The 23,856-nt window shown below is 31.5% G+C and overlaps 6 protein-coding genes across 15 annotated transcripts; 2 read left to right on the forward strand and 4 right to left on the reverse strand.

The window, feature by feature from the left end:
• Positions 1-49: 49 nt before the first annotated feature.
• MED16 (mediator complex subunit 16) lies at positions 50-5,697 on the reverse strand. Of its 3 annotated transcripts, none has more exons than XM_033341925.2 (14): positions 5,444-5,697; positions 4,994-5,140; positions 4,721-4,919; positions 4,399-4,645; positions 4,159-4,314; positions 3,902-4,074; positions 3,491-3,818; positions 3,201-3,408; positions 2,914-3,088; positions 2,666-2,812; positions 2,356-2,569; positions 566-675; positions 350-495; positions 50-273 (listed from the first exon to the last, which is right to left on the reverse strand). In XM_033341925.2, exons 1-14 carry the CDS (start codon positions 5,503-5,505, stop codon positions 150-152), a joined length of 2,436 nt encoding a protein of 811 aa, XP_033197816.1. In that variant the 5' UTR covers positions 5,506-5,697; the 3' UTR covers positions 50-149. The 3 variants fall into 3 exon arrangements, with proteins under 3 accessions (XP_033197816.1, XP_033197815.1, XP_076479564.1); XM_033341924.2 differs by having other exon boundaries at positions 4,994-5,155; XM_076623449.1 differs by lacking the exons at positions 4,994-5,140; positions 5,444-5,697 and having other exon boundaries at positions 4,399-4,664; positions 4,721-4,861.
• Positions 700-2,349, reverse strand: LOC117160870 (uncharacterized). The gene has a single exon (XM_033341926.2). The coding sequence runs from the start codon at positions 2,033-2,035 to the stop codon at positions 908-910; it is 1,128 nt and encodes a 375-aa protein (XP_033197817.1). The 5' UTR covers positions 2,036-2,349; the 3' UTR covers positions 700-907.
• On the forward strand, positions 5,681-16,476 carry l(2)k05819 (transmembrane protein 94-like protein l(2)k05819). 8 transcript variants are annotated; one of them, XM_033341917.2, is made up of 27 exons: positions 5,681-5,772; positions 6,561-6,727; positions 6,811-6,945; positions 7,126-7,262; positions 7,332-7,525; positions 7,599-8,069; positions 8,158-8,319; positions 8,391-8,494; positions 8,563-8,657; positions 8,722-8,959; positions 9,171-9,281; positions 9,478-9,571; positions 9,641-9,858; positions 9,938-10,173; positions 10,245-10,369; positions 10,440-10,588; positions 10,988-11,035; positions 11,497-11,631; positions 11,927-12,070; positions 12,433-12,577; positions 12,638-12,846; positions 13,811-13,985; positions 14,229-14,474; positions 14,595-14,832; positions 14,916-15,009; positions 15,096-15,257; positions 15,320-16,476. In XM_033341917.2, exons 2-27 carry the CDS (start codon positions 6,564-6,566, stop codon positions 15,390-15,392), a joined length of 4,302 nt encoding a protein of 1,433 aa, XP_033197808.1. In that variant the 5' UTR covers positions 5,681-5,772; positions 6,561-6,563; the 3' UTR covers positions 15,393-16,476. The 8 variants fall into 8 exon arrangements, 7 of the variants coding, with proteins under 7 accessions (XP_033197808.1, XP_076479560.1, XP_076479558.1 ...); XM_076623445.1 differs by having other exon boundaries at positions 5,725-5,859; XM_076623443.1 differs by lacking the exon at positions 5,681-5,772 and adding an exon at positions 5,873-6,231.
• LOC117160872 (uncharacterized) lies at positions 12,852-13,750 on the reverse strand. Its single transcript, XM_033341929.2, has one exon. It carries the CDS (start codon positions 13,748-13,750, stop codon positions 12,923-12,925), a length of 828 nt encoding a protein of 275 aa, XP_033197820.1. The 3' UTR covers positions 12,852-12,922.
• Positions 16,477-16,901: 425 nt separating the features above from the next.
• PIG-G (phosphatidylinositol glycan anchor biosynthesis class G) lies at positions 16,902-21,342 on the reverse strand. Its single transcript, XM_076623448.1, has 14 exons — positions 20,696-21,342; positions 20,453-20,609; positions 20,175-20,373; positions 19,879-20,088; positions 19,609-19,800; positions 19,139-19,484; positions 18,871-19,067; positions 18,556-18,801; positions 18,306-18,475; positions 18,055-18,233; positions 17,826-17,979; positions 17,467-17,764; positions 17,218-17,384; positions 16,902-17,148 (listed from the first exon to the last, which is right to left on the reverse strand). Exons 1-14 carry the CDS (start codon positions 20,700-20,702, stop codon positions 16,917-16,919), a joined length of 2,754 nt encoding a protein of 917 aa, XP_076479563.1. The 5' UTR covers positions 20,703-21,342; the 3' UTR covers positions 16,902-16,916.
• Positions 21,343-21,436: 94 nt separating this feature from the next.
• On the forward strand, positions 21,437-23,250 carry LOC117160873 (uncharacterized). Its single transcript, XM_076623452.1, has 5 exons — positions 21,437-21,587; positions 21,782-22,002; positions 22,075-22,162; positions 22,251-22,481; positions 22,582-23,250. Exons 2-5 carry the CDS (start codon positions 21,788-21,790, stop codon positions 22,693-22,695), a joined length of 648 nt encoding a protein of 215 aa, XP_076479567.1. The 5' UTR covers positions 21,437-21,587; positions 21,782-21,787; the 3' UTR covers positions 22,696-23,250.
• Positions 23,251-23,856: the final 606 nt, after the last annotated feature.

Below are 23,856 nucleotides of genomic sequence, written 5' to 3' on the forward strand. Positions count from 1 at the left end.
ACGCAAGTAAGAATATTATTTACAAAAATATTGAATAAAATATATCATATCTTGAATAAAAATGTTTAATGTGATTTGTCTTATCATGTACAAAATTTTAATTAGTTGTAATATAAATTTCAGTACATTACTTTCAGTAAATTACTTATTTAGGGACAAGTTTTATGAATTCGCCAAATGCCACCGCAACGACAAGCTCGAGCCCACCTTTGATCCCATGCTCTAATTGCAGCTGTCCTTGTCATATTTTGAATTTGTGCTTTTCCAACACACCTGAAATTTTAATTTACAACAACTTTATTCGTCATTTTTTTTATCATTATTTCGTCAATGCACTTATATCTAATACCTTGTACATTGTTTCACGAGAAGTGGTTGCTTCCCAAGATACAAATGCCTAATACCATCTACAATCTGACCACTATGCATACAACCTTCAACTGGATTGAGTTCAGGTACAAATAGCAATTGTTCAGGTTCTATGCCATATTCTAACTACGATTAAAATTAAAGATAATTACAAATCATTTATTGAATCAATGAGGGAATATTCTGCTCTATTTACCTGCAAAGGAAAGTTTTGATAAAATAGTACAGGTGTAGCTATAGCTGTTATGCTATTGCCCTGATGTAATTGTGGTATCATAATCTGATTAGGTAGTAAGCAACAATCATCTGGAAGAAAGTCATTGTCATAGCACATAATTTATTACATTTATCATTTTATTGCCCTCTTTAAAAAGATTACTATGAAGTATTTTCTTATGCCTCCTTGACTATCCTACTATCATTATGTACTATGCTATGTATATAATATAGCGCAGAAATTTATAACTAGTAGTAAAATGAATGATTTAAATATTTTATTAAACTACGGAATATCTAATTATATTTCGGATAAAACGACTTAATTTTTGGAATCGTCCTTGGAATCAGCTTGTAAAACAAGGATTGGTTTTTCGTTATTCAAACACACACACCACTTTTTGGCTGACTCTTGATCGGGCTCGATTTCTAAATATACTTCATTTTTTTCCCTTTTCGGACTTTTTACATCCGCGATAAAATATGTTACTTCTTGCTGTTTATTTGTTGGAATATCAGTTGGTTTTTGCTTTTCTCTCTTATCTTTGTTAACATCTTTTCTAGCCAGCAAAAAATCACTTGGGAAAAATTGGTTTCCTTCCGTTCCTTGAGGATTACTTGTTCTGTTTTGTTCAGCTTTCTCAGCTTCTCTTATGAGGTCGATAAAAAATAACTCTCTTGGAGAAAGAGATCCTTTCGGACTCTTTGTGTCCAATTCATCTTGCGGCGTAACTGCTACTAACTTTAAGTAATCTTTCATTGATTCTCTTTGGTTTTTTAAAGTATCATTTCCTGACTTGGGTATATCTTCATCTTTATTAACATTTTTCTCCATATTTATAGTTCCAATACGTCCGACCTCATTACCTGAATTACGACGATGAATCACAAGAGGAGGAAGATCTTTATGCTTTTTAACTTTGTTATGCCAAGATTTATCCAAAATATCCATATTTGATTTATCACAGGCAATTCTATCTTTATCAGAAATTGAATCGATCGGAGGTCCATCTTGTTTTGTATCTTTCAGTTTTACATTTTGCGAATGATTGAGTTTCGTATTAATCAAGGTCCCCGAATTCAAAGAATCATTTGTACCATAGGATTGCAGTTTAACATCGTCATTATGATGTTTAATTTCGAAACATTTCCAAATTAAAAGCAAGCATAACATAATGAAAAGCCAAATTAAAAATGCGATAATCCAATTCAAAATGTACCACCCATTGGGCCAATTTTTAGCCTTGCCTGAATGATGAGCACTGATTAAAAGAGGAGACAATATGATCCAATAAAGTACAAATATACAGCATGTTATTATACAAAATATGGCTAATCTATGCGGTCTCGAATATGGGCAACAACTTCTCGATTCACTCCTGTTTAACAATAGCTTGTGCTTTTTTAAAGCTACCGAATTTGTGTGTTTTGCCGCAAGTTTCTCACTCATTTTAAAGTGTACAAAAAGAAAATCGAAAAATTATAACACTATCACACTATATATTTCTTATATTTTTGCATTTCACGTATACTCATTAGCATGCATTTACCGCTACTGAATGAAAAAATCTGTAATTCCTTTCAAACGCATGAGGAAGTGGTGTCTTATCTTACTTCCTACTAACCAACATATTACGATAAAGTTTCAACGGCTAGCTATAAATGTTATACACGAATTATCAATCATTTCACTACATGTTATTAATATAAATAAGTATAGATACATTTATACTATTTATAATACTACATAACAATGATGAACGAGCTTACCAATTAAACCATCGTCTACCTGCTGAGTCTGGGCATCTCCGTTCGGCTGAACCAATTTTGATAATAAGCGGAATAACAAGGCCAACACATCAAGATTATCGGCACTACGAAGAAATACTGGAAGACACGAAGGACGTAATAAACCCCATATACGTATAATTACGAGCAGTTCTCTCAATGTATTTAAGGCCTTGTGATCCTTCAGAAGTTCATACTGCGTCGATATTACGAAAAAGAAAAAATGAGTACGATTATGCTAGTTTAGACAAAGGAATAATTATATTTTTCGAAATTTATTTACAATACTCACACCGCCAGATTTCATTTGCAATCGCTGCTCCGGAAGACGAGCTAAAAGATTCAGAGCTAGATCCGCGACCCATTGAATTAATTGCTGCAACGACTGAAGTGTACTTGGTTCTACAGTAAATTCTTTGGGATCGAGGTGTAAAAGTACCTAGCAATAACATATTAATTATCTACTACAACTATTACATGCAATTACGTATTAATTATCCACTAGGATATAAATTTAGGAAAAATATGTTTCATTTTTACCTTATCTACATCAGTAATAGCATCATTAATTACTGCTGCTAAACTCTCTGCTGGTCCCTTATCATGAGAAATTAAATCTGATGGACGTAATAACGACTTAAATGCTGTTGCTACTGAATGTATCATAAGCAACGACGACAAATCTGCCGCCTTACTTTGTCCTGATACTAGCATCCTGAAAATACATTTTTAGCGGTGATCCTGCGCGAAAACTACACGAAAACTACACGAAGCAGATCCACAGACTTTCATAAGAACAATTTTTAAATATAAAAGTAATACGATACCTGTACAATGATATTTTGATGCAAAGAAATTGGATATAATGATACTGTTGTATTGGCTGTAATTGTCTATTAAAAGAAACATCCAATCTTTCACACAATGGTTCGATCATCGAAGACCTCAAACACAACAATATATCCAACCAATCTAATCCTGTTACTAAACAATATTCTAATAATGTACAGGCATAACTTAATGTCAATGATGGTCCTGTAAAAGGAATCAGTAATACGGTATACTATATTTTTTAAGGACACTGTTTCTTATATAAATTTATTGTAAACTGAATAACCTCCATCAGGTAGTAATTTATATGCATACAAATTTCCACGTGTATCACATGCTAAAAGTACACAACCTAGCCAAGATAGGTCTATATTCGTTATTGAAACTGAATTTCTAAAGTACTTATTATTTGGCTCTTCAGACCGCCATGCCATATTCAGAGAAGAATAAGCTACTTCTTTTAAGCAATCACGACTTAAACAATGTATTGAAGAATCTGCTAAAGCTACTACAACGTAACTTGGGGGAGGTAATGTGGTGACTATAGATAATTTTGTAGTCGCTATCGCTGTTATTGGTGACTGACAACGATATTGCGATTGATGCTGCCATACCTATAAATTTGTGTCAAAAATATACGATTAAGCAGAAATCGGACAAATTTTATGTATATAATCCTTCCAATTTGAACACATACCACTACAGTTTTAAATGGTTCTAATGTTTTGGGCTGAAACAACTTATGAACAGGTTGCGATTTTTCCCTTAATTCCCATACTTCGACTATACCACCACTATCGCTATTAACAGCAATAACTAAAGAATCTGCATCTTCTCGAACTACAAACTTTAAATGTGTTACACTTGTATCTAAGAAAAAGAAAATTTTTGTATTTTAAAATCTGACAATGCATGATCAGTTATAAGTATTAATTATAAATTTTTCCACTTTACATGTATTGTCCTTTGGTGTGCCATCTTGTAGGAAAAAACTAGGCAGTGCTTGTGATGTAATGGTACACTTATCATCATTTTTGCGTACTAGTACTCTATAACACCTGATTGGCAAACAAATATTTCCACTACTTATGGCTACCAGAATATGGCCATCTAAAAGTTTACAATGTTTTATATTGATCTATTAGTTGTTATTGAAGTATCTTAATGTTAATTAAGACATGATTATATATGTACTTTTCCCATAACATAAATCAACTGCTGTTATTCTGTGCCTTGTGCTGCCTAAACTTTCAGTAGAGGAACAAATAGGATTCTGAAAGTCTTTTGTGATCATAACAGCACCAACCATGCCAGTGGTTGAAACTACCAATACACCTTCTGCTGCTCTACCACCAAACTGTCTTACAGAAGGAACAAAGGGTAAATGATTAAATTTCTCACTATAATGAATACTATCTTTTTTCTCTGTCACAAGTCCTGTCTGAAATAATACATTTCCTCTATAAAATAATGGTACTAATGGCTCTTTAAAGTAACTCCTTAACATTATAAATACCTTTTTCCCATTATGAAACCAAGCTGCGCCTAATATATGTTCACCAACAAAACAGGTGGAACCAATTAGTACCCAATCATTAAGAACATGATCTTTAAACATCCATAATTGGATATGTCCAGTAGAATCACAAACAACTAATTTATCACCTGGTAAATCCCATTCCAATGCAGTAATAATATTTTTGTTTGATAATACCCTAATGTTATATAATAATATTGGTTAATTTTGTAAAATTTTTTGGACAGGTAATTACTTAAAAATGTTTCATACTTGTGAGTATGCCAAGGCATATTTAAATCGCAAACATAAACATGAGATCCCCATGTCTTTCCATTGGTATCATCTAATTCTGTAGTTGTAGTAAATGCAGCTATGTTACGACTAGATAACGAGCATAAAGATTGTCCCTCATACAGGCTAAAAATTTGATTACTGCATAAACATTAAAGAATTATGTTTTAAAAAGTATATTCTCGGAGTCAAACTTAATTATAATATATGCATAAGATTTATAAAAATAAATATACCAATTATATCAAACTATTAATAGATATACATATTATGGTAAATGAAATACATGTTATCTTTTAATACTTTATTTGTTTGTAATATATTAGTATGGATAACAAATGCTCAAAATATATTATATCAGTGAAAAGTTACTTTCAATAAAATATTTAATATCTATGAAAATTTTAAAAAATTATAATGATCACATACCTTTCTTGATTTAGAAACGGTTTTGGTGTGAGTTTTCTATTTACAGTATACAGTAAATCCATTGTTGTGAGGTTATGTTATATTACAATTTAACAAACACTATGAAAATGAGTGCATGCACTCCAAAATTATTTGTGTACTATACCCATGCATTGCGATGCATGAAAATTTGAAGTGTATTAATTTCAACTTTTATTAAATCAAGCACAAAATTTTACTTGAAAACAACAGAACTACATACACAACACTGTCGTCAGCATTGCGTCATATGCTCGGCTACGTGTTTGTGCTCTGACCGATCTGAATATGCATTCTTCGTTCTGATTTAGGTCATTCAAAATTATGCCTTTTTCCATTACCTTTAGTTTACTGATTTACGGCCAAATTTTAAAGCAAGAGATTATAAAACCTAAATAGTACAATATCGTTCGTTAATATTAATCGATTTATGCAAGTGTTAATGCATTTTAACCTCATTCCGTTTGTTTTGATTTGCTTCTATCCCTCGAAACTGGCTGTATTAATAAATCATATTTGCATAGTTCTTTCCTTATTTATTTCGATTTCCTCTACCTACTTATGCCGTAATAAAAATTCAAAGTGTTGCTTAAATTTGTTGTCGACTTATGTCTTTGGTTATTCATTTTTTCATGGTGTGGATTAGAATGTAGACAGATTGGTGGTGCTTCAGAGTATTATTAAATTTCGAGATTCAAATGCATGATCTAAAAATTATAACAAGATTAAAACAATGTTGTTGGAGCGGATCACAGACTATTAGAAATCTTGTTTGTCTATATTTTTCTCTTTTGTTTACTCTGCATGTTATATTTACTTTTTAAAATATATGTATATCTCAAAATGATATATTTATCATTAGTTCATTAAATAGTTATCAGTTCTTATTTCATATAAATAAAACCTAGTAGTATGTATCAACATAATTATCCTTCCTCTAGCCTATATTATCTTTTCATACATAAAAGTGCTACCACAGTAGATTTTTGTATGCATATTTGTGTTATATATGTGTTATAATTTATGGAATCTGTATATGTGAATTTCAATGCATACCAGATATTAAGGCATACAACAATTTAATGATTTGATTATATAGAAAATGGATGGTGATCGAGCAAAGGACAACACTTCTAAACCAAGTGAAAATGTTAAGAATAAGTCCACAGAACCATTAGGGCTAAGTACAAAAATTGCTCTTGAAACATTACAACGCGATATTAGGAGAGTATTACAAGAGTATGAGGAAGAATATAGGAGAAATAAGTAACTCTATTACTTATTTGCTATTTATGTTGAAGAACGAATTCCATATTTTATACTTTGTATACTGTATATATTATGTGCAGAAAATATAAAGCTTGGCTAAAGGACACTTTACATCATCGTAGTCAGTACACAACTCTTTGTTGGACTTCAGCAATTGCACTTTTGATCAATGCCATTATCCTTGTTATTGCATTCTTCACAACCAACGATACATGGTATGAATTAACTTAACTTTTATTTATGTATCAAACATAATGTCCTATTGTACAGTTAATTAATGCTTGCTGTTGATACTTTCAAGCTACTGCTTGTAACTGTATTTTGTATTGAATGTTAAATACTGCTTCCTTTGATATATAAAGAAATATAATGCGTACAATTTTTTATCGTTATAGGCACCCTACACTGCCTTATGAAGGACTGACCGTTTGTTGTTTGGTAGTATTAAATTTTATTTTAGTCATATCCGATAATAAATTACGACATGAAGAAATTCCTTATAGAGTACGAGTTCTTCTTGAGCAATTGGAAGGTACATATTCAAATATTATTACTTTATTATATTTTAAATTTTTCTGCAATATTATTTTCCATATTTCAGTGGCAAAGAATAATTCTCAATGGAATCCTGAAAATTATCCACATTTATGCAGTCCATTGTCCCCCTGTCTAACTTTGCAGTGGACTTATCGCGATGGTCGTATAGTTAATTTGCCTTGGGCATTATTAGTTGCCGGTGATATAATTGTTATAAAACCTGGACAACAATCACCTGGATATTGTATTCCTTATGATGTAAGTTCAACATTTTAAAGCTTAATACAGTTTATCATATAAAGTAAAGGATAATAATGAGAAGTCATTTCAGGATGCTGACGCGCCGATGTTACACGCAAGAGAAGTATATAGTCCGCAGGTCCACAGCGCAAATGAAATTTTTTCAACGCCACAAGCTCGAACGCCATTGAAAAATAAAGTCTATAAACTTCAAGAGACACCCTATTTGATGAATCTTAGAATGGCTCTTGACCAAGCTCTTGATAGGCCGGTTACATATCACAATCGCAAACGGCATCTTTTAATGATTTGTTGCATCGAACAACTGGCTTATCCAGTTCTTCTGATCATCGTATTACTTGTCAATTTGTTTCGATACTTATACGCGACAGAATATTTCGGTGTTGGTTACTGGAACGAAATGTTCTTGCTACAACCGATTGCTGTTAGTATCCCTTTGCTTCCGTTAGTATTTCCGACTTGCTGGATCTTTTTAAATTGTTTCGGAATGGCTCGTTTCAAAGCTCTGTTTAAGCTTTATCAATCTTCGAAGAAACTTCAGGTTAATACATTTTTAACATAAAAGAAATTTTCCGTCGACTATTGACCAAATTATTTGTACAATATTTTCTAAAATACTTTGGTTTTAGTTTGTGGATCCTTTCGAAGACGCAGATATTTCTGGGCCTAGCAACCAGGAAGTAGTGTACAATTGGTTGGAATTAAAAGAATACTTTTTCAATATTTTAGTTGGTAAAGAACATATGATGTCGAGATCCGCCAGTATTCTACACGTCTTAGGATCAGTCACGGTACTTTAAATACACGACAATTTAATTTTTAAATAATGTGAAGGAATGAATGAAAGCAAACCAATTTCCAGGCACTGTGTTGCGTAGATAAAAAAGGGATTCTTTCGTGGCCTAATCCAACTGCAGAGAAAGTATTTTTTTTAAGAAATGCTAATACTTTATCCCCGTCTTCAAGGTAAATATACTTCTTAAGAACATACGAATTCTTAAGATCATAAATGTGACGTGTAGATTATTTTACAGTACTGGTAGTGTAGATAGAACCTCAGAACCTCAATGTCAGGCACAAGCTGAAGACTCCAAACAAGATTCAAATAAGACGTCATATATAACACATGGTAATAAATAAATGCGGTAAGTATGTCTTATAAAATATCTATTAAAAAATAAACAAATTTTCAGATTTGTCTCACTCAGCAGCCGAAGTTTTGGACCTGACTCACGATCACGCCTTGCCATTTCGTCTACAGTTTGACGACCATTCCTGGAGACAACACTTGAACTCATTAAAACCCCTAGGTTTGGCCATCCTCCTCAATACGTGTAATATGGATACCCAAGAGCATTATATGCAGTTTTGTTGCCATGTCACGTGTGAAGCTCTGTATAATGAGGATCTTGTACCGGTTACAAACAGACGGTACGTATCCATGTCGCTAGAATCACGTTTTCGTTTATGTCTTTTATCGCACTGTATTTCTTCCCCTCGTTTGTGTGCAATAGTCGAACTAATTCTTCCAAATGTCAAGCTAATTACATCCAGTTTTATCATACACATAATCCCAAGAACAGTTCAATGCAAATGGTAACATGACCAATTACTAGTAACGTTGATCATACACATTTGTCAGCTACCAGGATCACAGTATAGAAGATAAGAGTGGGTATCAAGCAAAAGATACAATGCAAAGTTCAAGACAAGTGTATTTAGTCGACGAATCAGGGAGCCTTGGACATATGTGGTCAGTCCAACCATAGTTATTTTACGTATCCTCCGTATTCGTAGTTAATCCGTTTATATGGGTGAATGTATCTCCGGCATACATATATTCATAGGAATGTTAGTCATGGAGCAAACTCACATTTTTGTTCTATTTCCCTTTTCATTCGTCGATGTAAATTTCCATTTATTCAAATTTACGTATATGATTCGTATAGGTGTTTATGTGAATTAGCGAAGCAGATAGGTTTCCAAGACCAGGCACAAAATATATTTCAATTGGAGCAACAATTGTCTACGTTTAGACACGTCGTAAGCATTGATCAAACCCCTCTGTTTGCATATCTCTAAATGGGAAAATTACAGTTCTCCCTGTTGTAGCAACCAGAAATGGTTCGACGAGATATAAAGTTTGCACGATCTTTAAGTATCGCAACAAAATTGAAGTTTCCGTTTCCACACATGGTCGCCGTGGTAGTTAGAGAAAGGAGTGGCGGTGGTTTGCAACTGCTTACACAGGGTACAGCGGACATAATTTTGGATTCCTGTATCGAATTTTGGGATGGTCATGATCTATGTCCACTTTCAGCATCGGATCGGTACATGGAAATATTAGCCTTTAAGACATCTAGTGCTTTTTTTATTTTTTGATATATTTACCGAATGTGTACATTTCAGAAAAAAGGTGCAAGATTTTTATCAAAGAACGAGCTTAACGTCATATTGCACTGCATTTGCGTACAGACCACTAACACGTGGTATTTGTGATAGAATGACTAAGATATACTTAGAACTTCCCGCGGATAGCAAACATTTATATGCACCTCACAGAAGTCCTACTCCACTACCTTGGGACTTTCGAAACGTTCTCGATCCCAGAGTAAAAGGAATACTTGGACAATTCCATTCAACCGGTAATTATGATTACTATATATATTTCTCATTAATCTATTTAATTAATCTATTTTTATGCGAATTTTTATAGATTCTTTGCTATGTAGTGAAAACAAAGATGATAACGTTAGCGACATTGATAGTTGCTTTGAAATTCAATGCAATCAAGTCTTTATTGGGATGGTGACTATGCAGTACCAAGCCCAAATTGATATGGTAAGATATTTCAGTAAATTGATGCACATAAGATGAAGTAACAAAAGAAATTACATAAAATATTTGACAGGTACAATTAATCGAGCAACTCGACAGGGCGTGCATTCGATTCGTTCACTTCAGCAAAGAAAACGAACTAAGATCACGCGTGTTCTCGGAGAAAATGGGGCTGGAAAGCGGATGGAATTGCCACATATCGTTGCTCAGTGAAAGAGCTAGGTACTGTACCTCATTATTCTATCAAATATCATTGTCTCTATAAACTACTTTGCTTTGCTTTTTTTTGCTTTTGGATTAATCTAAAAAGTTTGGGGCATGTCCTCACGTTGGAAAGTATAAATATGTTCTCTATTTTTACGTGTAAAGTCTGTGTACAAAAACATGTTCGACACAAAGTATTACACTAATTGTATGTTTTTTGTGTTACATTTCTTCTTCTTCGTCGATTAATCTGAATATATACATATATAGATATATGTTGTCTCTTAGTGTTTTTTCTCTTCTCTAATCTTGTTGTTAAGTCTAAAATAAATCGTGGCAACTGATATAATAAATTTGTATAACTAGCTATTCGTCATAACTGTGGATGTGAATGTAAAATATGCATGTACGTTACAGGAGACAGCAATGGCTGGAGAGATATCCGCACATGCCCCCATCGTATATGTTTGTCTATACCTCTTTCTTTCATTACTGTTACTAATTTGCATGTTTACTCGTTACGCCCTTTATTAATAATTTTTTTTCTTATCGGTTTTTACATAGAGTTAAACGTTCTTCGAATGCAATTATATGATTTTCTTGTCCCGTTTGATTTCAAGTCTTATCAAGTACTCTAGCCGACTTTCACGTTTAAGTATTGTCTCTTACCAATATTTTCCATGTATCCTATTTATGTTAATGATTAGAGTATTAAGTTAAATTGATTGTATTTGCGCTGGTAGTTACTGGTCAATTACGTTCCATAGTTTTTAATGGCTTCTTATTAGCGGATACAACTTTTTAACTACATCGATTCTTATACACTTTCTACAGTTATTCTAATGCACATGTGTTAATATCTCGTAATTTACGTGACATACATGATATACACAAATAAATGTATGTAACTAACACGCCAATATTAGGTCCGAGAGTCCAGTGGGTTGGTGGGTGAGCCAGGCAGCAGCCATGTCCTCACCCACTCCCTCGGCCCAATCTCATCAACATAATTACTCCTGCATGGATGAGGCCAGCCACTTGCTTAATCGTGTCTCTCCTCGGTATGTTACATATTTACCCTCTTATCACACATAATACACTAAATAAATAATACATTCATCGTTATATCTTATTATATACACGTATCAATTTTCGATTAAAAAATGTGCTTTCGCTTCACGAATACGATAGTCGATTAAAATATCGCTGAATACTTGAACATTAAAAGCATGCATTCAAACATTTCTGCTGCATAAATATGCTGCATCGATGTGTTTGTGTTCTAAGAATTTTATCCTGCATGAACGATACACGAGAAAATCGCTTTTACATAGTATGATCTATTTTACATTGTAGCACTAATCTGGATAATAGTCGTGCGATGAGTATGTCCGCACCGAGCGCTATAAACACCGATTTCTCCACGGTAAAATTCGACGATGAGACCACGGAATGGAACGATACAGGAACATCTCAAGTCAAAAGCGCTATGAGCCATAGGTTCGTCTCTATCCAAACTTGAAACGTTTCTTTGAGATTACCAGTCTTTATGATTATTTCGAGTTATAATATTATAGCTATGATATTATTCTGATTTTGCATGGCAGTCTAAGTCACCTAGTACGAAGGATTACGAGAACGGGATCGTCACACTTTTCGTAATTATTTTTCGTTCTCTCCCACACTTTCTGTATAGTCTCGACTCCTTTTGGTATATATTTCTCACGTTTGGTACTTTCATTACCATTGTACTCATACTTTGATTTTACATACTCGTAGATGATCGAGTCTTCTGTTAATAATTTGAATTTATAACAAAAATAAATATACAAAATATTTAGTAAGTAATCGATTCTCAATAGGGAACAGGATACAGTGCGAAGCGAAGACAGTGTACTTGTACAAAGTGTAGATTTAGGTTCCGGACAAGAAGCATGGCGATCTTTGAGTTGTCTTACAGACAGCACGGAGCAAAGTGCTCCCGTAAATTTTGATTTATCAAACAGGGTAAGTTTCTGTGACAAAATCTTACCCTGGATGTATTTTTATACTTTACGTATTCTTCAGGCAAAACTACCTCGAGGCATCGATAAAATTAGACCGCATATAGAATTAATAGATAATGTTCCTCTTTTGGTATCTCTGTTTACTGATTGCAACACTACTGTTACAAGGGAAATGTTGCACATTATGCAAGATTACGGAGAAGTTGTTTGCGTACTTGGCTCTTCCGCCAATGCAGAGAACATGCCCATCTTTATGCAAGCGGATGCAGGGTAAATATTATTATTACTTTAATAATTAACGAATGATTTTCTACAAAATTATTAGATATATTACACGCATACAATGTCATTCACAAACTACATCTTTAGCTACGCAACGACCAGGAACTTGATAACTCGTACTATAAACAGTGTCTTTCTCGATTTGAGCAGATATCACTGGTCGATAGCATACACGAACCCTTTTTGAAGATGGCTCTACGTATTGATACGACAATTGATTTGTAGTGTAATAGTTTGTTTTGAATTTAGTTTGCCAGAATTCTCTCTTTCGTGGTCTTCTAACTATAGGAATACCAAAATCTTGATAAGATTCCTTCGTTACTGTGTTATAATCCACTGGCATTGGATGCCGAACTTTCCCTTGGTACGGTTTATAAGACATTGTTTTCACGTATCCAGGATCTAAGTAAGATTGCTTGAAAGTAGACGTCATGTCGTGAAAACCACTGATAGATAAACATGATGTTGGAACGAAAGCTCTGCGCAATTTTCCAGTTGCAGCTTGGTACGAAAGTTTATTCACCGTGTCAAAGTCGAACTTTCCAGTTTTACTAGGCACTTTCTTTTCGTGTACCCCGTAATGAAATTTTGGTTTAGAAATACAATCGTATTTCATATATGACAAACCATATGTGGTCTCTGACTCAATTTTCAAGGTTGGTTTCTTGTAAGATTTAGAGTATACCATAGGACGCACTTTATTTGATTGCAGATATACAAAATTCTCATCCTGACACATAGAATTATCTGGTTTCTTTAAAATCGTCGATGTACGACGAGAAACGTCGGTAATAAACGTCATGTTTATAAAAATTGAATTTTGTTTAAAATAAGGTGGTATAAAATTTAATCGACACGAACAAAAGTAGCAATTATTCATACATTCGTACATTCAACTGTTTCATGCATCATTCAAGCATAAAATAATGATGGAAAATATTTGTGGTTTTAGAGTGGCAGTGGAACCACTCTATCCACAAGTTTGTCAAAGAGTTCCAGCATTGACGCCAACTAAAGAAGACCAAGGTCCATCTCCAGTCGATTTGAGTAGAGCACTGAATTCTATTGCCTGTTCGTTAAGCGTTAAACGAGAAGATCCAATTGCGATATTCCATTTAATTATGGAGGTAAATGATGGGTTCCTCAAAATATCCAATTATTAACCCTATTACTTCTTTTGAATCATTTTCTATCCAAAAGTGTTTTCTGATAGTTGAAGTAAGACGGAAATTAGGATATAAAAATTTAAAGATCGTAGTACGATTAATTAAATATTTGTAATCCAGGATTATTTCAGTTACATTTTCAGTTCTAATTCAGTTCTTATTATTGTCATCATAATTACTGGATATTATCTATTACATATTTAGGCTCGACATTATATGACGTGCCTTTGGAATTGCGTGCAATTCTGGCTCTGTTGTACAGTTACTCTCTCCTTCACTCAAGCTCTGTCTGGTTTCTTGTTGCTACCACCTCTATTTTCGGTCGATCAAGTCTTATGGTTGTGTTGCTTAATCATTCCAATGTTATCTATATCCATGATCGCTACGCCTATGGATCCTACCATAATGCAACGTGCAACTGGGAAAAATCAGTGCACTGTAAATGGCGAGGTAAGAAATGCATCACTAGTTTTACATTTCTCTACTAAATTTAAAGTGTTTTGAAATACCTTATGTATACTATATAAATTTTTTAATATCTAATTGATAGGTAAATTCTTGACTTTTCAGGTTGCATTGTTCATTCTGTGGTGTTACGGCAGCAAATTTTTACCAACAATCATAACGATAGTACTATCGCAATGTATTTCGTTCTTGACTTTGTGTCCTATTTACACAGCAGACTCCAAGTGCCTGTATGTGTATCCCGATGCGCAGGGAAAAGTTTCATGGGGTGGTTGGGGGGATAAACCAAATATTATTTTAGTGATACAACATTTCGCCTTGTCCTTGTTAGTTTTACATTTAGGTAAATTTTACTATTTTCAAATATTTCGAAACGATCTATTGAGTTAAATTCTATTTGAACATTGAATATTTCTTTTTGTACAGTAACAATATCCGTAGGCTTTGTACATAGGGAATATTCCATTTGGAAGAAACAGCCATTCAACAATTATGTATGGTTCTTCAGTGCATTTATAGCGTGAGTATAAGATTTACGATTACTAAGATATACGCGAAACTTTATCTTCCATAAAAAAATATCCTATTCGAATTACGTTTTTGTAGTTTATGCGCACAAGCAGTATTCTCAGGAACTGTGTTCTGCAAATTTTGGAAAGACGAAGGACAGAATATCGAAGATTTTCCTCTACATCTTCCTCTCTTTTTTTTAGTTTCATTGCCATTAATTTTTGCAATTAACGAATTAATAAAGTGGCAAGAGATTAAGTAAGTATAAAAAAGGCATTAGGAAAAACATTTAGTAAGTTTCTAACGTCGAAAATTTTTAGGGTAAACGTGAGATATCAAAAGAGGGCACGACTTGAATTTGGTACAAAACTTGGAATGAATTCACCGTTTTAAAAAATTTTTATTTTAAATATGTCAGAGAAGAGATACGAAGGTAATAGTAGCTAAGCTATGAAAAATGTATTTCCTGAAAATCGAGATCTTTATCTTATCAGAAATCTATTCTGTAAAATGCACTAAAAACTCTATCCAAAACTGTAAATTATAAAAATAACGTTACGATTTAGAGTATAAATTTGTTCAGATAGCTGTATACTGTTTGACACTTAAAAGGTATTTGAAATCGTCTATTTGAAATTAAACAATGTTACTGACGATCTTGTAGCCCTGCGAGATAATCGAAATTAGTATTCTAAACAGTGTAGTTTTGAAATGTGTATAATTGTTTTCGTAATTCGATAACTTGATATCAAAGTATTTATATTTTTGTATAATACAAAACGATAACGGTATTTTATATTTTAGAAGTTAACGTGTTGCAAGATAACTGTTTCAGATTTATGCGATATGATATATTTGATTTTCGAATTATAAATATTGTACACTATACACAGAAGAGTACCGTGCGATACTTTATTTCAATTCAAATTTGATTTGACGCAATTTAACTTGTTGGAATGCATTCTTTTGCGAAGATAAGATCCATGTTTATGGATAAAAATGGTGGATAACATAATTTCATATATGTTAGAAAATTCGATCTACAATTCGGCGTGATATGTATAAACAAAAATTAAAATAATTCATTTAATTTTACGAATTTAGTACTTAAATAACAAGCATAATGAAAGCATACTACATGAAATAATGAAATACCGCTGCTATTTATATTTAATAGCCATAGTATATATTATTTCTAGCAAATATGTATAGATTTAGAATTGTTGTGTTCCTATAGAAAGTAATTTATTTTTTAGCGATAGAGGAATACTGCTTTCAATCGAATATTTTTGCGTGCCTGGTTTACATGATTACGGTTATATTATTTGCAAACATCTTTTGTGCGAATGTTTTAAAGAAATGACGTTGCAAAGTATCATAGGTTGCAATTAAATAGTAGGAAAAACGAGAAGTTAATATTTAAAATCGATGACTATTATAGCACCCGAGGAATATTGAAATATTTCGATGTACCTTACGATACATTTAAGATGCTAATATCTTACCCTTCTTTTATTCTAAAAGATATTCTGTTTTCGTAATCATATTGAAGTGAATTTTATATCATTTTATTTCTTATCTATATATTATACATTGTTACGAATCTATACATAATTAAAATAAAAACGTGTACAGTTAATTTAAAATTCGAGCTTCGTTAGACCAATAGACAATTTCAATTGTAAAAAGGATGTCTAAAGAATATAGTTTATGTATATTACTAGAAACTTTTATATTTTTGATTTTTATAAAAACGATCGAAGTATTTGGTTAAATATAATAACTGTGAAATAATAATTATTAAAAGTAACAGAAACTTTTTCCTTAAATTTAATATATTCCTGTCGTTAATTTCAACATTTTCCAATTTAACGTTTATGATGTTTTGGATAAATAAATCATACAAGAAACATAAAGTCATCTTTCATAATTATTTATTATTTCTTGAACTGTAGCTAAGATCAGCATAACGAACACGGCCAAACAAATAACAACAGAGTGTACAGCTTCATATAATAATTTCGGCGAAAATACTGACCAAACGAACAAATGATGACGCTGAATACTGATTATAATTGTGTAAATAGCTATTGGCAACAATCTCCATGTAATACATGTTTTGCTAAATCGCGTAATAATTTCAGGAGTACTGAAAAATAACATTACCACTATTACATTAGTATTCCATTATTTGAAAAATTAAATTAAAATTACTCACTTATATGGATGTTGTAAGATCGCATGATAAATAAGTAAAAAATAGGCCAAAACCGGTGCTGCATAAGTATTGATTAATAATAACGAACCATTAATAAATGGCATGTATGACTGTACACCAATGTAACCCGCAGCTACATCGATAGTCGCTAAACTATTAGAATTTCCCTGGTAAAAAATCGATTGTTTTGTTTAAAATTCACTTTATGGCAGTAATAACACCAGAAATTATCTAATGTTAGACTATTACCTGATAAAAGTAAAACACATTGCCGGCCAAAACATATAATACTTGAATATCTTGCGTAGTACCGTTCTTATTAATCTCATAAATCACGCTACTAACGATTATTTGAAATGGCAAGAGTATAACACTGTGTGGTTGATGAAGCATTGCTGCGATCATAATCCACATTTGTATAATAAAATACAATGAAATTCTCAGAAAGGAGCTAGCATTGCATTTTCTTATATGGATAAGATCGTAAATGTAATTTACAAAATTCATTATGAGTAAAAACCAGTAAATTTGTACTTCGAATATTCCTCTGTAACAAATGATCACATTTCAAAGTATGCACAAATTTTTAATGTAAGCAACAAGCTTACCTAGTTTGAGGGTAAAATGGTATTTTGATAACCATATTATTATGCATATGGCGAAGATAAATGCACATACAAGCTATTGAATTCAACAAGAATGATAGATCTTTACGCTTCCTACTCCCGTGAATAAGATCGATCCACATCAAAAGTACGAGACCTGAGAAAATGGTTTTAAGACTTTACAATATGTTCTAATTTTGTTACTTTAAATGGTAAATTATAATTTAATTACCAATGATAAGCACAATCGTCATGCCCATCTTGCTTTCTTGTTTTATCAAAAATCCTGCTATGTCAGGAAGATGAGCATACTTATCACCGGTACTATTTAATTTTCTGAGAGTTCTGTGTCCTATCAGTAGTAATAAAAGCTTAATACTAATTTGTGCATGTAAATTTTGTTGGTAGTGGCTGAAACGTGATGCTAAAAACTTAATATCCTAAATAATTTAGTACTTTATGTTAATAAAAAAATTATCTTACGATCGTAAAAATTTTGTGATAAAGTTATAAAGTAGCGATACGAGGGCTGTAACCCAATAGAAATACCAAGTTTGATGTTCTTCCTCAACAAAGCTAGTACCAGCAAGGCTAATTGCATGTATTAGGCTCCCAAATGAAAGGAGCCACTTTTCTACTCCTTTGTCAGTTTTCTAATTTTTAAAGAAAGAATCGTATTACAATGTATGCAAGCAAACCTTTTAAGTATTTGAATTTATATAATTTCTTTTACCTTAGACCTAAAAATGTGAAAACCTCTAATATTGGCAAGCAAGTAAGAATTTATTATCAAAACAATCATTATGCATAACGTTATCACAGTGGCAAATAAGTTCTTTGTATCAAGTAGCACAGTGTTTTCATCTTTCCAAACATAACTGACAAATAGCCATGAAAGCACATTTAGAATAATAAAAAATGCAACATTTTTTAGTGGTGCTGACTTGGAAGACATTTTCCCCAATAAGATGCAAATAATCTGAAATAGTTAAGTCGTTATATAGAAGAGTTAACATAATGGAGAATTGAGCTAACTTTTGATTCTTACATGGCATAAAAAAATTATAGATATTGTTATTATCTGGAAGTCATATTTTATTATGCTATACATAAGGACTTCTTTCATCCCCTTCAATGCAGTCTTATAGCAAAGCACAATATCATCTGTCATACCATCTGGATGATCTTTGATGTTTAACCATGCATTGTGAAGCTTTATCGCTTCCAAATATTTGTGATATGCATCTGTAATAATCAATAAATGCATGATATTGTCTCAAAGTTTGTATATAGTTAAATATAATTGATTTACTCACATTCAGACTCATAATTAGCTAACTTTTTGAAATGATTAAATATTTGATTTGAATTATAATAAAGTATAAATAACTTTTTTGAAATAGGTAAATCATATAAAGAGTCCAAGAAGATAGTTCCTATATTAGAATATGGTATTGGCACTCCCAAGATAACAGATAATGTAGATGCAATATCTATTTGTGATATTTCTATGGGACCTTCAATGTGATTTTTATGACTTTTTCCACCAATTGCAATAAATGGTACAGTTGTTTCTGATATTGTTGAACCACCATGACCACCAGAATCTTTCATCCCATGGTCTCCACAGACAATAAACAAAGTAGAATCATTATTTTGATTCTGAAGATAATAAGATTATATTGATTTTATAAATGTATGAAATGAATTGTAATTTCTTGTGAAAAAGATGTTTCATATTATACTTTGGTTAAGCATAATATTTTAGATATTATACCAGACCTACCCATTCTTGAACTTTAATCTGAATTTCTGCTATCACACTATCCATTTCTTTAAGTTTGGTTTTGATCAGTGGACTAAATGGTCCGTGAACATGACCAATATGGTCAAGTCCTAAGTAATGAAGAATCATTATGGACCAGTTATTATTGTTATACAATTCTTTGTGTATATGTCTAGTTACATTATTATCAACCTGAATTAGAGAATTTTATTGTATGTAATTATATATAGTACTGTATAAAGATATAACAAAAACAAAAACAGAAAATACCTCAGTAAAATCTGTTACAAAGAATGATGTAGTACCATCATAACGATCAAATATAGAGGGAAATAATGTGATCCAAGTATCATCTCCATAGAATACTGATTTGTAACCAGTTCTTTTTGCTTGGAGGAGCACATTGTCACCGGTAACTGGTTTACTTCCAAAATTTAGAACTACATCAATAAAACTTGGTATCATACCGGTAGTAATTGCCTAAGTTATATAAAATATTATTTTCTTTATATTTCTATAGTTTTCAAGAACAAGATTTACAATGAACTTTATTTAAAACCTGGCACCTTTATTCTAGGCATTGTAACAGTTGGTAGTTGTACTTTAGTTTGTAATAGAGAAGCTGAAGAATTTGATATAAGGCTACTTGTTACAGGCATTGCAATCTTTCCAATTGAGCCCGTTATAAAATCCCACCTCAAAGCATCAATGACCATAATGATCAATCTTTTAGCTATTGGTTGATACAATGTATCTATCTTTACTCTAAAAGATTTGTGGTATAAATTATATAAAATACATTTCCTTTGCCTACCTATATTTTTTACATATTTCTTGAACTCACCTTGTATTTTCAATAAATTCTGGTATATTATCTTGTGTTGCTATAGTGTTATCATAGTACATCAAAGGAAAAAACCCATACAAAAATAATGCAATGGACAAGAATCCAACAAAAATTATATATAATAATATAACAATATTCCTATCCATTTCTTTTTCTGCAATTAAAGAAAAATTTATGGGCACATACAAGTGCTTCATTGATGTAATACAATACAAAATAATTTTAAATTGATAACTATACCTCTCATTTTTTACTATAATAATTAATTTCACCGTATCAAAAATTTAATTTATTTTATTATAAATTTTATTTATATGTTACTTTCTATTATTTCCATATTATTTCATACAACTTTAAGGTTAAGCTATCAAAAGACCGAATATGCAACAGTTTCTTAAATACATTTTTGTCAGTCTTCATTTCCTCATTAAGAAAATATTACAACCTATAATATGCTATCACTTATAGACATAAAATGCCTTTCAACATTATTTTATACTATAAGAACAATTTCATATTTTGTATGAATACTGTAAACTAATCTCTTTTTCTCGCGGTAGCGGTAAATTTTAAGCCAAACAAAACTAGCGACAGATGTATGTTATCCCCACAATTACTAAAATTTGTCAAACCTATAAGCTATAAATAGTTTAATACATCCAACAATAAGAACAAAAGGATCATTGATATATAATTTTCTAATTGATCACAAATACATATCTCCTATACGGGTAATTCTAAAATACTCGACAAGGGTTACCAACTAACCGCAGATACCAGACAATTGAATGCAAATATGTTTTCTTTGATAGATAATTAAAATTAAATTCAAACCTTTATATCTTTTTATTAGTTTTTAACATATTAAATATTCTAAAAAGATCAAATATAATGTTTTATACAAACAATGATGATTATAAATCACGCTATATTTCGTTGATAAAACTCGAACACAATCCGATCAATAAATGGAAGCCGACTTTATTTTACCAAGCAGAATTCACTCAGTCAGCAGGCACCCGCAGCGACGCATTATGTTTCGGTAATCAGAATTTCAACGTAGCACAATTTCTTACTTTTCGTCTCTAACAATAAGTTATACTATCACATTGTTTGACTCCTTTGATACACTGTGAGTATGTGGAATTAACGAAGATAATTTATTTCGTTTCCAAACAATTTTCTCTTTACTATAACAGTACTACTATTCATTTGTATACGAAAACATTTTGTTTCTTCCAAATTTGAAATCGTAGATTTAGTAAAAATAGTTAATTGAAATTTCTAAGTGAAAATATTTCAAAAGACACCTACAAACAATTTCAGAGGGAAATGGCATCAATAGAAGAAAGCTGGAAAGAAGCAATTGATGGATTAAATAGTGATGTCTGTGACACATGGTTCACAAAACTACAAGAAGCTTATTCAGAAGAAAAACGTACTTATCATAATCTAGATTCTCTTCATGATAAATTGAATTGTTATTATGAAATTAAGAATAACTTGAAGAATCCACAAGCTGTGCTTCTTGCCTTATTTTTTCAAAAGTAAGTAGCAACATAAACTCAAGTAAAGAAATAATATGAATAAATTATAATTTTAATAATTTAAATTTATAGCTTTGAATATGATCCCAAAGCTTTAGATGGTGAAAACAAGAATTTGGAGCATTTTAATGCATTTGCAGATGAAGCTGAAATTCCTGCTGTAATTATCAGTTTATGATATAAGATTGTTATTCTCATCATTAGATAGAAGAATATACATTTTTTACATTGTTTTTTTATGCACATAGGATGCACAATTAAGAGAAGAAGCTTGTGAACTTCTGAAAGTAGCTGCAACACATAGTACTGATGCACATAAAATTGGTGGTGCCTTTGGTGGTGAAGATGCTCATTACTTTTTAGATTTGGACATGGCTGTGTTAGGATCTTGTCCAGAAAGTTATGCAGAATATAGAGAAAAAATACGTGGAGAATATTCTTTTCTTAGTGAGCCAATGTATACTGCATTACGTTTAAAGGTAACAGTACTATTGAATGTATTATACTTAAATATGTCTATTCCTTTGCATATGTACACATTATTTTCTGATTATTCTTTTTTCATGTTAAAAAAATTAGGTACTGCAGAACTTTGTGCAGATCCCAAATATTTTTGCCACAAAGGAATTTCGAGAAAAATATGAAGAGCAAGCACGACAAAATATTCAAGCTGAAGTTGAATTGTTGTCTTAGGATAATTAATGAATTTTATGCATGGGAAGATGTATCTTTATGAAGTCTTTGTTACCAAATATGTTTATTACTTAATTAATTAAAAAGAAAAAAGTAAGGTTCCAATTGACACATAATTCTTTCAATGTGTCAGTAGACTTTGATCTCCATGTAGAGTAAAGTAGCACAAGCCTATATTTTGTGTATTAGTATTTAAAGTGATGGATGTCAACAGACATCATACAGAAGTGTAATATATTATTAAATAAGAAGTACATTCATGTCCCGCATTTAGTATCAAAATTGTATGATAGAGTCTGTTTCATTAAATAAAAATAATTCTCATAATAAAACAAATTATAAAGCTCCCATTTCCAATGCTAAATCTTAGGCATGAATGTATATCTTTCTGTGCTAAAATGATATTCTGATTTTGTTTAAATGTTTCTATGTTTATTTATTTTTTTTATGCTTTCATTTCTAACACATTTGTTTCAACAATAAAATGCTAAAAGTTATTTATCAATGCTTTTTATACTAACAATACATAAATAAATTTTTAAACATTAAAATATATGTTTGTGTCTTGGTGATTGCTTCTAATTAAAGTTACACATGTATAATATCTATAAGTGATATGAAATTTGTATGTATTCAACTAATGAGCAAATTTTAAATATTGTTATATTGAATTACATATGGATTAAACTCACAGTTGTAAAAGTAACATAATGTAAAACGAAGCCAAAGAACTGTCAATCTGTCGTATAATACAATTTATTTTATTTAACTGATTAAATTGATGTAAAACTTTAAATATGTTATTATAAAAAATATATGAATATTTATGTATTATTTAATATTTTGTATGTTATTCCGTAATATCAAAATGAAATTCAATTGTTAACAGAATACCTACACAATTCATCATTGATAAGGACAGTATCGTTTGAAAGTATACTTTACTCTTTTGTTTTTGGTTCAATTAAGTATTACTCCATGGCTATGCTAGGGGGCCAAATAGGAAATATTGGCAAAGTTACTTATGTCACAATAAATAAATTTTTACAAGAAATATTTATAAAAAGGAACAATATTTTGCACTAAATAATACAATTTACAATACAATTTCAATTAACTGAATGACGCCGATTAAAATGATGTGAAAAGACCCAGGTTCTT

The sequence above is a fragment of the Bombus vancouverensis genome, chromosome 12, assembly GCF_051014615.1.
Source record: "Bombus vancouverensis nearcticus chromosome 12, iyBomVanc1_principal, whole genome shotgun sequence".
NCBI classification, from domain to species: domain Eukaryota; kingdom Metazoa; phylum Arthropoda; class Insecta; order Hymenoptera; family Apidae; genus Bombus; species Bombus vancouverensis.

What these genes read in the sequence shown, in the direction of transcription:
- LOC117160872 (XM_033341929.2), bottom strand. Translation starts at nt 13,750, where the DNA reads ATGTACGAATGTATGAATAATTGCTACTTTTGTTCGTGTCGATTAAAT.
- LOC117160873 (XM_076623452.1), top strand. Translation starts at nt 21,788, where the DNA reads ATGGCATCAATAGAAGAAAGCTGGAAAGAAGCAATTGATGGATTAAAT. An exon ending in CTTGCCTTATTTTTTCAAAA is followed by an intron (nt 22,003 to 22,074) that starts GTAAGTAGCAAC and finishes TTAAATTTATAG; the next exon opens with CTTTGAATATGATCCCAAAG. An exon ending in ATGAAGCTGAAATTCCTGCT is followed by an intron (nt 22,163 to 22,250) that starts GTAATTATCAGT and finishes TTATGCACATAG; the next exon opens with GATGCACAATTAAGAGAAGA.
- LOC117160870 (XM_033341926.2), bottom strand. Translation starts at nt 2,035, where the DNA reads ATGAGTGAGAAACTTGCGGCAAAACACACAAATTCGGTAGCTTTAAAA.
- PIG-G (XM_076623448.1), bottom strand. An exon ending in TTGTAACAGATTTTACTGAG is followed by an intron (nt 19,801 to 19,878) that starts GTATTTTCTGTT and finishes TCTCTAATTCAG; the next exon opens with GTTGATAATAATGTAACTAG. An exon ending in CTATAATTTTTTTATGCCAT is followed by an intron (nt 18,802 to 18,870) that starts GTAAGAATCAAA and finishes TAACTATTTCAG; the next exon opens with ATTATTTGCATCTTATTGGG.
- MED16 (XM_033341924.2), bottom strand. Translation starts at nt 5,505, where the DNA reads ATGGATTTACTGTATACTGTAAATAGAAAACTCACACCAAAACCGTTT. An exon ending in GGTTTCATAATGGGAAAAAG is followed by an intron (nt 4,646 to 4,720) that starts GTATTTATAATG and finishes GTATTATTTCAG; the next exon opens with ACAGGACTTGTGACAGAGAA. An exon ending in TAAATTACTACCTGATGGAG is followed by an intron (nt 3,409 to 3,490) that starts GTTATTCAGTTT and finishes TTCCTTTTACAG; the next exon opens with GACCATCATTGACATTAAGT.